The 13619-nt window shown below is 38.3% G+C and overlaps 1 protein-coding gene across 1 annotated transcript in view; it reads right to left on the bottom strand.

Annotated features, from left to right (window-relative positions):
• Positions 1–13619, bottom strand: part of ell (elongation factor RNA polymerase II) — a 37986-nt gene that overhangs the window by 19355 nt on the left and 5012 nt on the right. The window contains exon 2 of the mRNA XM_046049862.1: positions 2853–2897. Within this exon, the coding sequence (XP_045905818.1) occupies positions 2853–2897 (45 nt within the window). The remainder of the gene's footprint in view (positions 1–2852; positions 2898–13619) is intronic.

Genomic DNA, 13619 nt, shown 5'->3' with positions numbered 1-13619 from the left:
TGATTTTACTTTATGATAAAGCATTAGGTGAAAGGGTATGAGATGAAGAAGATGGAGTCTGGCTCTATGCAGGGTTGCAGTGTTCTGCACTGCACCATCCCCAATTTTACACAAAAATATTGACAGCAGGATGCCTGCATCAAATAAGACTCATGGAGGAGGTAGTTGCAGATGTGTGTGGAGAATGAATACCACTTGGGCATTCTGTTAAAAGACTTGATGAAAAACGACAGACTAGTGTAAATAATGACTTTCTATTGTAAAGTCTAGAAATCACGGACCATAGCAACAAAATACACAGACCTGAACAATCATATGCAATACCTTACAGTCAACAACATGCACATCAAACAATGCTTGTTGAACTGCTGTGCTAGGCTGCTGCTGCTTAAGGTCCGTCTATGAGAGAGAGCCAAGCATTCATCGGATTCCCAAAGCAACACACCTAGACTAAAAAACACATTCAGCAACAAGCTGTGTGCATTACACTGCAGCATAAACATAAAGCAGTATCGGCAGAATGAGGTGCTGTGCTATAATGTGACAGTTCCCAACTCTGACCCTTTTCCGTGAGTGGGAATTTGCATGTTCAATGTTGAATTTTAGACTTGACATGAGGGGGGAGTCTATTTATGAGCTCGCTACGTGGTGATCACAATTTTTTACAGCCAATTCATCCATTTTCTGCTGTATTTGTACAACTTCTCTCTTTTCATTTTGGCCATAATGTAATTGTTGGGTAAAAACATTTCACCAACGTCACTGCTGAGATCAGGGGATATGGCAACTCTAAAGGTTCATGAGGAAGCACTTTAGGGTGAACACAACGATCCTCCTCCGGAAATTGAGAAATATGCAGAAGTTTAGATGCCGACACTCAGTGTAAGACCAGTGTAGCAGGCAGCCATTAATTAATAATTAATCACCCTTCTACACCAAGGACCCACAATCAACTTGCATTTTTCAATATGGCGTCAACCTGTACCGGAGCATTTTATATTACATTTGATGACCAATGAAAAACCAATGTACAACCCTTCAAAAGGAATGGGTGTAGAGTAGGCAGAAGGGTTGAAAGTGAATCTGTAGGGAGGGAAGAATTAAGATAGATACAGCATAGAGATGCTAGAAACCCTATAATTGCCGGCCTAGTGACCATGTTTATAGTAATGTCCACAAACAGTCTATTAAGACAACCATTTAGAAAGAGATGTATCGCAAATTAAATGTTTGACATCCAAAGGGCTGCTTCTTTTAGTGATTTGCCTGATGTGTCCAAACAGAGCTGAAACCTGCCAGTACAGAAGTGCACATGGACGATCTAATTATGTCAGACTGGGCATGCTCACACATGCAAAGCCCGTCTTCTGCCCATGCAGGAAGCTGCTTGTGAGCATTAGGATGTTTATTGTCTTCATGGGTAGAGTTAATTGCTCATACAAAGAGTACAGGCACCCTAGTATGAGTTTTGTCATTATCATATACTGCAAAAAAACTAAAATCTTAGTTAGATTAATTATCTTAATTGAAGGCAAAATATACTTGTGTTTTGTCTGATAAGATATTTCTTCTTACCAGGCAGCTTTTATGTTAGAGAATTTCACTTATTTCAAGTTTTTTTGGCCTTAACTAGTGAGTGAAATATTCTTGTTCTGGTGGCAGATAACTTTGCTTATTTTAAGTAATATTTCCCCCATTTACATGCTTTTTTCCCTTGTTTTTGAGAGCTCAGTTTTTGCAGTGTAAACAAGCAGGTAACGGTTGTAGAAAAACACACTTTCTTGGATTCTAGGTCCAAAAACCATGCACAAGCTACTTTACATTGCCATTTCTTTTGTTTCTTCTCTTAGCAGACCTTCTGTTTTTATTGACGCGCCCCTATTGCAGCAAAGAAGCAAGGCAGGGAGCAATAACTTTAGCTTTGTTGTGGTGATGCACATTAGCAGCTACAAACACCTGCAGCTTTCACTGTGCTGTCTCGAGTCTGCTTTGCCTTTCCTTCAAATCACTGTACAGCATCCTAGAGTGGTCTGAGAAACTGGTACATTAAGATCAAATTGCATCACCAGCCAGAGTTCCTGTCTACTATAGACAGAAAGAAAAAAAAAAAAAAGATTTTTACAAAGAATACAAACATGATCCTTCCTTTATCTATCTACACTACATCTTACACCCACACATGGTGGGAAAGATACACTAACAGAACAAGTGAGAAGTTATGAACACCAAGGCAGCAAACTTGACATTTTAAAAAGGAGGTTTAGAAGTATTTTTCCTGCCATGCAAGAGATGCTGTAGGGCCAGGTTAACATTTGGCACATTAGGGAGCCACGGCAAAACATACCAAATCTTGTGGACAGTAGCAACAGAGGCCGGGAAACTGATCAGGTCTCAGTGACAGTAGCGCAGTAACATCAAGCAATTGTTGACACAGTGCATGAAACATATGGCAAAAAGTACATCAATAATTACAGAACAGCTATGCTAGCATCTTCACTTTAAGACATAGAACTGAAGTGTCAGCTTGGAGGGAAAAAATATCTAGCTTGCAGCTGACACCAGTGTTGGCATAATCACATGTCTTGAAAGTGTGTGCGCGTGTGTCATTTGGTGTTTAAGCTATACATGGCTCTTGAAATTTTGAATTTCTGTGTTGTAAGCCATGATGAATGTAAATTAACTTCTTGCTCTGACACCTGAATTTTCAAAAAGGTGTTAGCAGCTAATTGTGGCGATTCAGGAGGCCAAATATAATAATAACCTATGAAAAAAATTCACTTATATTCATTATTTCTAGTAACAAACAAAACTGTATGCATTGGATTGGAGGAGACAGAGATATATGTTCTTACCCCTTGGTTTCCATTAAATCTGATCAATGGTTGTGATGACAGGACCTACAAAAGACAAACAACAGCATTGTTAAATCATTTTCACAGTAAACACATTCAAACATTTCATTCAGGCAAATTTCCAGACAAGATCTTACAGATTCCAATAATGAACTACTTATCTATGTGTTTAAGTGTGAGCACTTAAGACAAGAAAGACAGTGGAAGCATTACATTATCTTCTCTGGCATGCACCAAGTGCAGCAATATCAATTCATGAATGGTTATTATGAATTAATTTTTTTCCCCCCCTCTTCCTTTGTTTTCAGCAATAGGAAAGAAGAACAGGTATTTTGCATCAAGCTCCTACATAAAACCAGTTACACACAGGCTGACTGATAAAGATTTACATACAAACCTTTGTTTGAGATGTTAACCAGAGAAACCAATTTTAATATAATTTTCTATTCAAAAAAGGTTTGAGATTACAATTTCAAATTTGCATTAGCTCAGTTCACACCTTGAAGACAAATACTCCCTCACTTCAGTACTGTGTATTTCTACAAGATGACTTTATTTCCAAGAACTATTTGCCCTTTTCATATAGGAAAAATCCAAGCAATGTTCGGGTTCAGTGATTAAGTCCTATTCAAGAATACATTAATAACAGATGCAATTTTCTTACATTTATGAGAAATACAGTGCCATAGAAATGCATGTGGTTAAACACGTCATTTGTTAACATGCCTTACATCAGGGCTGAAACAAGACAACAGCTGAAAAAAAAACAAACAAACAAAAAAACACCCTTCTCAATGATAAAATCAGTGTTTCTCAAAGCCCAAAGATGTTTTGTTGTCCACATCCCAGTGATATTCAGTTAATTGTCAGAGGAGAAAGGAAACTAGAAAATACTCACATTTAAGAAGCTGAAATCAGACAATATTTACGTTTTTCTTTTCTTTAAAAAGATTACTCAAACCAGAAACTGAATGTGTTTGGGTTTTGGACCGTTGATTGGCATTTTACAGATTAAATGATTAGAGAAATAATCTGGAGATTAATCAATAAAATAATTGTTTGCTGAAGCCCTAGCTTACATAAACACAAATCTGTAGGGATTTGTTTTTGTTTTGAGAGTTATTGTTGTTGCTCAATGTCCAGAAATGCTTAATTCAGTGTGACTAAAGTTAAAAAAAAATTAAAATAAAGTAAAAAAAAAAAAAAAAAAAAAAAAAAGTGTAAAATGGCCTAAATATAATAAATTACAACAGGCAGAACAATGACCTGCAAGTTATGTCTGTTTTGGAGATTAAGGAAAAGAGGAAGGGCTGAACAGGGTTGTACTCAGCTGTGGAGTTACTCAAAGCTAGGCCTTTTCAACTCAGGCTTATTCAACTGGTGGCCCGCGTATCACTCATTTAATAAATATAATTTAAAACTTAGGGGGGGGGGGGAATCACACGAATGGATATTTTTTCCACAATAAATTCTTCAAACCAGCAGAGTGCTCCTGTGCTGTCAGACAATCATAAACATGCATTATTGATGATGAAAGCCCTCCTCTTAATGCTGCTGCCTGCATAAAAACAAATTTTTGAGTCTCCTTCATTAACGAGCGTTTGCATCGCTGTTTGTGGATTGCCCTTGCTTCATATGAACTGGCCTTCACTGCCATCGCCCAAACAAGTACAGTATCTCTCATCAGTAGCCTAAGTGTGTAGGCCATGACTGTCTGTGTACTACTAACAATACTGTTCAGGGAAGGGTTGACATGCAGTGTTTAAATTAATATACGTCACAGCAATCCTTTTGAATTTGAGGTCCAGTATTTTTCTGATCCAGCATTTGACAAATTGCATTTATGTTTTGATATTTATTTTGGTTATATTAATGGAATAATTAAGTTATCTTCCGAATAAGAATAAATAAGTTGTTACATTAATTGACTAATCGATTTGTTTATTAATCCAACGTTTGCACACAGAAAGAGCTAAGCTAAAACAACCCGTCTTTGCAAAATAACTGTATCTGCAAGAGTGTTACACCAGACGCTGTGTGTAGGATGTCAGACGCATAGTGCTGATTATAATTTGTTTTCAAATATATTTTACTGTTTAATGAAATGCAACAAACTGAACTATGAGAGGAACAACTGTGGCACTGACTGTAGGAACTAAACATTCATCATAAACATCAAAAAGAGGAAGTTAACCTTTTCTTCCTTAGTGGATCAAATGTGATCAAGTGAGAGAGCTAGAAGTTCAAGGGAGGGCCAGCCCATTAAAGACACAACGTGCTTTATATTCCTACCTGTACTTGACCCAGAGGTATTGAGCATGCATACAAACACCTGTGAGCATCTGTCTGTGCAGAATCACTTGCATTTCTCCAAATCAGTGCTTGGTGTCATTTACACCCAACCAACAGAAGCCATGTGGCTCACATTAAAGTTTGAGCTCTGTATACTACACGGGCCACAATTCTATTGCGTAACAGACATTGTACGACAGAAGTTAAGTTATAACTAAGTTAAGTTATAACTGGTGTTGTGATTTGGCACTATATGAATAAAACTGAATTGAATGTAAAGAGGCTGTACAAATCCTGCCCAAACCATACTGCCAGAGCTTTGGAGGTTGCAGCTAATCCCTCTCGCATTACTGTTGCTAACGTCTTTCACCAGACACATGGGGACAACACCTCCCTGCCTAAAACTGTCACTGAGTCTGTGGCGAGATGCATTTACATTTATGGCTGTCCAGCTTAGCTGGAAATGCTGGAGTCTGAGAAATCCTTCAAAAGGAATATGAAGTCAAGTATGTTCAATACCATTTAAAAACACACCCACTCACTTCGCCACCCTTCCCTTCAACTGAAATCCCTTACTCACCAGGCACTCCCTTTCCACTCTTGCAAGTACTGCAAAGTTTCAATTGGTACTATACTGTCACTGCTATGATCACTACTGTACTACTAATACAACAACAATCCAACACCGTTTTCAACAGAAGCGTTGCTGCAAGTCAGGTTGCAGAAATTTGGGAAATTGCTTCCTTTTTTGTTTTTTAATGCTGCGCACAAAATATTTCTAATCTTTATATCTAAGGTTCGGTGAGGTGGTGGTTTGTTGGTATTCTTTGATTGTGGTTAAAAGGCCAAAGTAATGATGATGGCCTTCATAGTAAAGAAAAAGCTTTTGCATCAAACTGTAGGCCAAACTCTAGCGGACAGGCTCCGTCTCCAGTCGACCACGTTAGTCCAGAGTAAAATATCTCAACAACTACTGGATGGGTTTCTATGAGTTTACATACCTTACTTAGGCTAAACCCCTATGAGGGCTTTCACATGACATTCATGGTCCCCAGAGGATCAAGCCTACCAACTTCCATAAAGGTTGACATTTGTGTTTTTTCTGAAATGTCTCAAATATTGGATTAATTGCCATACAATCTGGTACAGTCATCCATGTTACCCTCAAGATGAATAGTAAGCTCTTCGGTAATTGTTTTATTTTTATCTTTTTCGCCATCATCATGTCATCATTTTCATTGTTCAACCATGATGTGCATGATATACCTCTGAATTACAATCAGATAAAAGAAGAAAGCCACCATCTCATTTATCTTCCCAACAGTATTATATTGTGTGACTTTGCCCTGAGCTCTGAACACTAAGAGCCTATCCTGTAACACCAGACCTTTCATGGAGCCATGCTCCCTGCTCTACCCCTGCAACGTTTAACACAGCACCAGTTTTAGCACTCCCACCCTGTACCCCCCCCACCCCACTCAATTCCAGCACTGCTAACATAGTGCTACCCTCAGCCTGTTCATTTGAATGGGCTGCTGACATGTCACTATTCTCTGGGACCTGAGCCCAGAATATTCCACAGAGCTAACCTTGGGGACGGAGTATGGGTCCTGACCATGACAAGGCTGTGGATGTTCCCACATGCTGCCAACCAGCAACAGAATGGGGATCAGCTGGACAGGGCATGGACTTGCAGCCCAGTAGCCCGTAATAAAACTGAACTGATGACATTGTAGTTCAGGTCTGTTTCCTACTACAACAAACATTTGCCTTCAGGCTGTGCATTCCCTTGCAACATTTTACATAAAAAGCTCATTTTAAATCAGCATGTAGGCTTATGCATCGTGGCCCAACATCAGCCACACAAATAACCACCACAACATATAACATTAAAACCAATAATGTTACTCCAAAGATCCGTTATGTCAAAAAATTGTTTTAAATCGGCATCTATACAGGACATTGAAAATTCAAAACAGTAACTGGCAAAACAATGAAAAGGACCGTATATTAGCTGTTGTTGAGCTTTTGATTATATTGTGTGTATTGTATGTTTTTATTTTAATGCAAAGTCCTAAACCTGCTCAAATTGTTTTGCCCACAAGGTTTCCAAAGCATTTTTAAAAAAGGTCCAATGTGTAATATTTCTGAGGATCTAGTGACAGAAGTGCAATATAATATCAATAACTATGTTTTCTGGTGTGCAGTTAGCTCAGTTAAAGCGCAAGCGCAGGACTTTCACCTAGAAGGTTGCGTGTTTGATCCCACCTAGGGACAATTTTTTTTTCCCTCTTCAACAAATGTATTCTACAGCGAATGTTTCTCACATTACAGCATGTGCTGCAGTGTTTGAGCCGCATCAATCAACCTACGGACACTTTCTCCTTTCCCCAGCATCTCCAAGCATAAGACATTTAGGGGAATCACGTTTTCTGGCGGCTCTTTCAGAGGCAAATGTCGTTCAGAATTTTCAAAATAAAAGCTCTCAATTCAACTCCAACTAAAGTATTATAGCAAACAAGCTTCATGGTCTTTTATTTTGTAGGCAAAACTACTAAAGAGGAAGTGACTATGAGTTACTGTTGCCGTCATGACTGAGGTCCATTTCAGCACCGCTATCAAAGCACCATAATCTGGCCGCGTGCCACATATTATGGCTGGCAGGCAGTTCTGACGAGGGTCCATAATCAGAGAGAACAAAAATGTTTCCCTTCAATGTTTGTATAAACTTCATCCATTATGTGGTTTATAATGGACTGTGGTGCAGAAGCAGTGACAGTGTTTCATACTCTTGGCTTACATTTTCCATGTCGTCTGTCAGTGGCCAAGTCAAAACAACATATGGTTCTACTAAATAATTAAGTAAATATAATTTCTTAACCTACCTAATTTCTTGCCTCGCTACTCTCTGCTGTCTCAAAAGACGACACTTTTTGTGCCGTGTCACCCACCATAGCTGTCCTACGCTCTTTGAAAGGGTAGGGGGCAGTGGTAGACTTGACAGTTGTTTGCAATTTGCAACCTCACCGCTAGATGCCACTAAATCTTACACACTGAACCTTTAAAAGAACTGAGAATAAGAAAGCAGAGCCTGGATTTAACTTGCAAAACTTGCTAAGGTTTATCAAGTGCATGACACTGTTTTACTGAGCATAAGAATTGCCAGCTAGGCCATCATTTCCCTGAAACCTTACTGAAAACATGCCCATGGCTCTCAATGGGCCCATTAACAGTAAATTACAAGTTGCTATATTGAGACAATATTGTGTTGGTAGAGAATGAATTCACTTCTTAAAATGCAATAACTATTTATAAGCCAGGAGGTTTGTTTATACAAGAAACTGGGCATAATTCATAGAAAATTATCCAACTTCTTCATACAGACATATAGAGTAGGTCAGGTCAGTCAACTAAATAACTGATAAATTGACTAATTGTTTCAGCTGTACTTGTCTAAACTGTTGGGTAATTTAATTTATTTTAAAAAAAAAAACATTGTTTTATATATGCTTCAAATGTTCTGTGTGTAAAAAATAATTTGAAAATAAAACTGTCAGATAAATATAATGAAGTAAAAAGTATAACATTCCCCTCAGAGATCTAGTGGAGTAGAAGTACAGAGTGGCATAAAAAGAACACACTCAAGTAAAGTACAAGTACCTCAAATTTGTATTTAAGCAGAATAAATGTAATTCCTTACTGTCCACTAATGCAAATGATATCCTCACACAGGAGTGTAACTCTCTACTCAGTTTCAGGTTGCACTGCCAAAGGATTCCTATGTTTTGTAGTAGATGCACACAGGAATAGCCATGTCTAAATCCCTATGGGTCTGGTTGTGGCACCCAAATTGTCAGGTGTTTAGTTGCATCACTGTCACCCAGATGAGATGTTCCACCCGTCTAGGATTTCAGAGGTGGAAAGAGCACTTTGTCCCAGGCACTCTGCAAGAGTGAAATGGTACTGGATGTCCGTTCTCAATATGCAGTGCTCGAGCATCAGTATGTCCTGTGTGTAATGTTGTGGTGTTCAAGTCTACTCCTTTAAAATATCTGACAGAAGCGTGTCAGATGAGTGTTTGAAGTAACACTCAGGCTTCATTGGACCTACTTGTTGGTGTATTTACTGTAAGTGGCTCTTCATTGCCAGACAGAACCCTTTGAAGCTTTTTAGTGTTTTCCATCTTGTGAATGCTGAGCTACCTTTGATCTTGTGCATAAAATGGCAACAACGCACGTTTCTTGTGCGCACCATTTCTTTGTTATAGGAGTAGGATCAGTGCATTCATTACACTATCTTTTTTAAATAATCAGCAGCAAATTTTAAGTTCCCACACCAACCCTCTGTCAAAAATAACAGTGTCTTTGCCTTACATCCTTATTAGGCTACGCCTGTTGCACCTGCTGTTTTGTATCAGCTTTGTCCAAACTCCAAGATGAGACCACTGTTTTCAGATTGCTCCACTGTGAAGGGCTCAATTTATTGTGGGCATAGCATTTTACTTTCACATAGATGTATCAGTACTGAACTTTCCTTAGCTGGAACCAAACAAAGAAAGGCCAAAAAATGTGGGTATTGCATCAATGCGGTACCAGCTTCATCACAAATGAGATATTTAGCAGAAAACTGAAGTGAGTCTCACTTTTCCCCCCGAACTTAGTAAACAAACTGCTTTCTTACTAAAAAGGTCTTTAAAACAGCTGTCTTCTAGTAATCCAGGGCCTTGAAAAAAAGTGATGTGAAAGTGGTGTCTCAGCATGCATTCATAGCAGATTGAAGAAGGGAGCAATCAAAAAGAGGGAACACACAATTTGACGGATTCAAAAATTTGTTATAAACCTCTTACAAATGCTTAAATTTCACTTAAATTCACCGGGGTACTGCTGTATGCTATACAGGTATGTATCCTGATCTATCCTGACGTTTCTAGCACCACACCATAGTTTCTTGTTATAATGTTCATATGCTATTTCATCACTAAACTCTCTTTTCAGGCGATAAATTAACTGTGAAGAATATTGACAGTTTCACAAAAAATGTTTTGTGAATCAAAAATGTGCCTGGGCCATCAAACAATAACCTTGTCTTAGCTCTTTACTCATTTAGCAGAAGCTTTTATCCAAAGCGACTTACATTTGAAGAACATACAAGCATCAATACAGCAAGAGATCTACAAGTGACAACCGTTTGAGATCAACTTACCAGAAGGTCTCAAACGGTTAGCTGAAAATCAAATTTACTTAACCTCGAAAACCAACGCAATCCTAATGTCTAATAATTAAGATGCCCATTCAAAAGCCTACTTCACATTTTAATAGCTGTCGGAGTCTCATTTCTTGGTCTTACAAAATGAAAAATAAAAAAACAGTATGTTCAAGTACAATTTCCATGGCAAAGAGCTGCTGCAAGCCAAGCACGGAAGACAATTTTCATTACTAGTGTGACCACTGGCATCAGGTGAAGTCGGGCAATTAGGGAGTCTAGCAAGTCTATCAGAGGTTATATATAGATCTGTCATTTATAGGTCTGGCAGGTTATCTTGTAGTCAAGTGAAATTGAAGATAAAAACACAGTCCCACTGCCGCTGGACATGAGAAATGTTGTTTTCTTAGTGCGATTACCATGTAAAATGAACTGTCACTGGGCGGACAACGCTGACAAAGATAAACACTTTTACTGAGGGAGAGAGGAACATTATAAGAAAACAAAAAGGAATCCCCTTACATGATCATACTTTTTGAATATGGAGATGCCTACATTGATTTAGCAGAGATTCCTTAAAGGTTTGGCCTAATTTAAGTTCTCTGAATCGACACAGCAATATTTCAGACATCAAAGTTTGGACACTGATTCATTACCGTTACTCCCATACCGAGTGACCTAATAAAACTTGTAGGTGCATAAACTTGTTCTCTGGCTGTGGTCAAAATGTTACACTTGCATCCGTTTTCAAGCATTGTTCTGTTCCAATACTGGTCAAAAACCATAGGCACAAAGCATGTTTGTGGACCAAAGACAAGACACAGCAGGTCAGGGATTGTGCTCTGTGTGCAGTGACTCCAGGTTGACATGGTCATTGTGGCAACCCTGCCACAGGACAGAGGAACACCATGACATTTAGAGTCGTATTTGGCCTTAGTGTTTATGGTCATCTCTTGCGGTGTCCCGTGATCTGCTGAAACTGGGGTGTCAGCATTCCTTAAAATAACCATAGCACTGGCAAAGGCTGACCAGTGTGAAGAAACAAAATCCCCACCCGGTCTCCATACCATCCCCATAGGGTAGAGAAAGGAGGTAGATAACAGCCAAACAGACTTGGTGTAAACTATATAAAATGTTTAATTGTGATTATTTTGTCTGATATTGCAATTGCGGAAAGTCAAAATGTCGAGAATGAAGTCAACAAGATGACATTTTGAGATCAAAGTTTAAATGGTTCTTCAATTTGATTCTCATCATTGCGAATTTATTCTCATGTCTTTATTCTGGACATTTCAACTTAATTCTCGAAAAAATAAATAATATTTTCATCTTTATTTTTCCCCTTAATGTGGCCCTAATACTCTGTCGTACATTGATGAGAATGATAATTTACATAATTTTTTTGTCATCATATTTTGAATATGATTATGATGGGATGTTTGCGGGGATCTGTATGAAACAGATGTTTTCTTAAGTCTGTAGAATATGATGTGTATGCCAGGACATCTGTACACCACAGCAGTATTTAATTTAAAATGGTATTTTTACACACCTTTTGCCTTAAACAAATATTGCACCTCCTGTGATATGAAAATTGCAATAGGTCATATTGCAATTTCAATAAGATTTTGATTAATTGTTCAGCTCTACTGTGTAAACTGACCTCCTTAGTGAAGCCTTTTAGCAAGTTCTTGCCTGAGAATTGATGTTCTGTTGCACAAAAAGCTCTGGCATCTGACTTCAAAAAAAAAAAAACCCCAAACAAACTAATTTAAAATCTGGAGGGCTTTCAGATACTTGATTATGCAGAAGATGTCAATGTTTCATCCATGAAAACAAACAAATTCCAGGTTGTTTACCTGGTGAAGAAACCAAAGAGCAAGCTGAGTAGATCAGAGGACCCCTTTTCTGTGGTGAAAAGCTCATCCAACAATATAGAGACTCAGTTCAGTTCCCAACAACGTAATCTGAGTATTTCACATCTCATTCACGGAAGCATAAATGAGTTTCTGCGAGAACAATTTTGATAAAAACTCAACAATTCTCCATTCTGTCATTGACTCGCCATTATTTGACAGGCATGACATGTTTACTGTTGACTTGTTTACCTGGTCCCTTGTCTGTCACCTAACCGTCAGCTTTTATTTTCTTAACAGCTCATTATTAGAAAGAACTGAATTAAAGACTAATTTATAATTATATTAATTACAGTTACTTGTAATTCATTCCAGGGCTTAAAATGTAAATGCAACAAAAAATAAATTTCCAAAACACAAGATGGACGCCACTTCTGTGATGGAAGTGCATGCATGTTCATGGGCAGCCTTTGAATGTTTTGATTTGAGACAAGCTTCATATTTTAATTCAAAGCTTAGGTTTTTCTTTTTGTGAGTTTTCTATGTTGAGAAATTTTGAATAACAGCCACATCATTCACAATAAAGATGATGAAAACTCTACTGAACTACCGAATCAAACAATTTAAGTGTTTTCCCAAGACTGTGCTCAGTGTTTCCTCAATTTCACGTACGCCACTACTAAAATTTCCCACGATCATTAAACTATGTTCTACAAAATGTTTTCACTCGCACACTGTGCAAGCACGGCAGCACTCAATGCTCGGCTCGCTTCCTCTCCTCGTTCTATGCAGAACATACGTGACAGATGGTGTTATAAGAGCAGGTTAACTCTGAATCAGGAGGTGCGTAGTGAGTGTTTGATTGTCCGAGTGGCAGAAAGTGACGGTGAATGCGAGCGGAGGAAAATATTCTGGCAGTAAATGGACGGTGTCTGTTACAGTGTATTAGCTTCTTAGATAAATGTCAGAAGCTGTAAAATGAAGACACAAAAGGCTAACATGAACAGTCGTATCTATAATGATTCTGAGGTCATATTAACAGAGTTTTCCTGCCGTTAAGGCTTAGGGGTGATGCCCAAAACATGCTGTGCCATCACTGTAAAATCACTGTGGAGCAACAGAACCAACCAAATTACTTTCTACAGATCTAAAGGTTGTAGTTCCTCCAGTAGACTGATCTTTGGGTGTTGTTTATTTATTATCTACTCTACTCTCCAACTATTTGTTCAGAGATATAGTGAAAATAATTGCCCAATATGATGTGAAATTACATATTGTAATGCTGTTTGTCCTGCCCCCGCTGCTGAAAATAAAACCTACAGGAAACACTGTGTGCTGTAACAACAGTCATCCAGAGACGCAATTATAAAAACTTTTATCCGTACTCTCTCCATAACCTTCAGCTTGATGACGCTCC

The sequence above is a fragment of the Micropterus dolomieu genome, linkage group LG05 (assembly GCF_021292245.1).
Source record: "Micropterus dolomieu isolate WLL.071019.BEF.003 ecotype Adirondacks linkage group LG05, ASM2129224v1, whole genome shotgun sequence".
NCBI lineage: Eukaryota > Metazoa > Chordata > Actinopteri > Centrarchiformes > Centrarchidae > Micropterus > Micropterus dolomieu.
Note: the sequence above shows the minus strand (reverse complement) of the source record. Positions and strands in the feature narration are given on the sequence as shown.